General features: G+C 50.9%; 1 protein-coding gene across 1 annotated transcript in view; it reads right to left on the bottom strand.

Annotated features, from left to right (window-relative positions):
- Window positions 1-795, bottom strand: part of ANKRD13A (ankyrin repeat domain 13A) — a 12,670-nt gene extending 11,875 nt beyond the window's left edge. The window contains exon 1 of the mRNA XM_009697493.1: window positions 697-795. Coding sequence (XP_009695795.1) covers window positions 697-795 — 99 coding nt within the window. The remainder of the gene's footprint in view (window positions 1-696) is intronic.
- Between the last annotated feature and the right edge of the window lie 219 nt (window positions 796-1,014).

The raw sequence follows: 1,014 nt of genomic DNA, 5'->3' as shown, positions 1-1,014 counted from the left end.
AGCTCTGCTGCAGTTTTTCAGACCATTTCCTTACGTCATTACCATTTCTCGCTTAGCCGTCCAAGAAAGGGAACAGCTTTGTATTTTTCTACTCTACGGCATGAAACAATGATCCATTTTTTTAGCAGAGATGCTGAAAACATTCCAGCCAGTATAAAACTGCTGCCCCCACAGTCCTGGACAGCAACAAATCTGTGAGAACTGCTAGTCCTCAGCAAGCTAGAGGCTGGTTTAATCTTCAGCAGCAGCAGCCACCTTTTCTGCATGTTGATTTCCCGTTAAGGTAAGCAGTACTTATTGCTTTTCTGGCACAGAAAAAAAAAATTAACGTCCATCGTATCTGCTCTTCCTAATCTGTTTCAATGGCTCCTAATACTTTCTAAAGAGCTATTCGGCAACCTGTACTCGAACGCTCTGAGCGCAGCTTTACAGATAAGAAGTCAACGTTTAATATCTCACACAACCAAAAGTATATTCCTACACCTTCTTACATCAATCCCGCAACCAATAAATAGCTGAAGAGAAAGAAGCGCAGCGATCCCACAAGCCCAGCAAACAGACCTGGCAGTACCACCACGGTTACTTCTCCCTAGAAAGGCAGTAAGCGAGGGGCACCAAGCCCTGTACCATGGCAGAAGCTCTTTTGGGGCCACCAGCCCCACAAGAGCCCCTCTGTCCCCCGGCTGTCCCAGTTACCTTGTCCTGCAGCTCCTCGTCCAGCCGTCTGTAGTCATTATTCCAGACCAGGACGTGCAGGGGAAACGTGCTGCTGGCCCTGCCAGGGGAACTCATCATGCCACACACCTGCAGGAGCGGGGGAAGCAGGGTGCCCACCCTCACTGTTCCCCCCTCTCTTTAATTTGGAGAGCCCCGATTACTCAAGCCCTGACTCCTTTAAGCTTCGCCTCTCTCCTGGCACCCACCTGCCCCAGGTGGTGGTGGGGGAACACTGGGACACAACCCCCTACGAACCCTTCACCCTGCTCCAAGGGGTGCTCCAGGCAAAACCCCGCT

The sequence above is a fragment of the Cariama cristata genome, unplaced genomic scaffold (genome assembly GCF_000690535.1).
Source record: "Cariama cristata isolate BGI_N322 unplaced genomic scaffold, ASM69053v1 scaffold24633, whole genome shotgun sequence".
Taxonomy (NCBI): domain Eukaryota; kingdom Metazoa; phylum Chordata; class Aves; order Cariamiformes; family Cariamidae; genus Cariama; species Cariama cristata.
Note: the sequence above shows the minus strand (reverse complement) of the source record. Positions and strands in the feature narration are given on the sequence as shown.